The sequence below is a fragment of the Trichosurus vulpecula genome, chromosome 8 (assembly GCF_011100635.1).
Source record: "Trichosurus vulpecula isolate mTriVul1 chromosome 8, mTriVul1.pri, whole genome shotgun sequence".
NCBI classification, from domain to species: domain Eukaryota; kingdom Metazoa; phylum Chordata; class Mammalia; order Diprotodontia; family Phalangeridae; genus Trichosurus; species Trichosurus vulpecula.
The window spans coordinates 45,085,246-45,086,455 of record NC_050580.1 but is presented as its reverse complement, the minus strand read 5'-3'; the positions used below and the strand labels follow the sequence as shown (position 1 = coordinate 45,086,455).

The 1,210-nt window shown below is 43.4% G+C and overlaps 1 protein-coding gene across 1 annotated transcript; it reads right to left on the bottom strand.

Annotated features, from left to right (window-relative positions):
* Positions 1-274: 274 nt before the first annotated feature.
* On the bottom strand, positions 275-1,210 carry LOC118829489 (olfactory receptor 13A1-like). Its single transcript, XM_036736491.1, has one exon. The coding sequence runs from the start codon at positions 1,208-1,210 to the stop codon at positions 275-277; it is 936 nt and encodes a 311-aa protein (XP_036592386.1).

Below are 1,210 nucleotides of genomic sequence, written 5' to 3'. Positions count from 1 at the left end.
GCCCTGAGGCGGAAGTGCTATTACTGTCCTCATTTTACAGAAAAACAAACTGAGACAGGCAGAAGTTATTGACTGGCTCAAGCTAGGAAGTACATGTGGCAGGATCTGAACTCCTATCTTTCTGACTGCAAGTCCAATACTCTATCTGGCACACCATTGTTATGTTGAAATAGGGTTATCAAGAAAAATATTTTTAAGTTCATAGATCCTTGATTAAGACTCCCTGACAGAGAAAGGACACAGAATCTGAAATGCATTGGCACTTCAAGGCACCCTAAAAGAAGAACCACCTCACAAAGAGTTTTCTTAGGGCTTCTTTGACATCCTTGTTCCTCAGAGTATAGATTAGTGGATTTACAGCAGGGCTCAAGGTAGTATACAGCACTGCTACAGCCTTCTCTTTTTCAGGAGAATAGCTGGCACTTGGACTTATATAGGCACAAAATACAGCAAAATAGAACATCGTGACCACCATGAGGTGGGAAGAACAAGTAGAGAATGCTCTCTTCTTCCCCTCTTCAGACCGGATCTTCAAGATGTTGGCAACGATAAAGCCATAGGACATTATGGTCAGAAAGAAATTGGTACCAACCAAGAGGAGGTCTGTCACAAGGGTCATAAGCACATTCACTTTTGTTGAGGAACAAGATAGCATCAAGATTGGGGGGATCTCACAGAAAAAATGATCAATTACATTAGGACCACAGAAAGACAATTGTGCCAGCATTGCTGTGTGCATTCCAGAAACCAGCCCACCCACAATCCACAGCCCAGTCACCAACACTCCACAGATCTTGTTGTTCATCAGAGTGCTATAATGTAGGGGCCGGCAAATGGCCACATACCTATCATAAGCCATAGCTGTGAAGAGAAGGAGCTCAGAAGCTAAAGCCCAAGAGAAGATGTAGACCTGAATCATGCACCCAACAAAGGAGATGGCTTTCTTCTCATCCACCAGGTTCTCCAACAACTTGGGAACCACTGTGGTTGTGCAAGTGATATCCAACAATGCCAAGTTGATCAGGAAAAAATACATGGGTGTATGAAGACCTGAAGTGACACAAACTGAAGCAATAATGAGGGAGTTGCCAACAAGTGCCAGGGCATAGAAGAACAGAAAGAGACAAAAGAAGAAGATTTCAAGGCGAGGGTTTTGAGAAAAGCCCTGTAGGATGAATTCAGTGACCCATGTCTGGTTATTAAGAGCCAT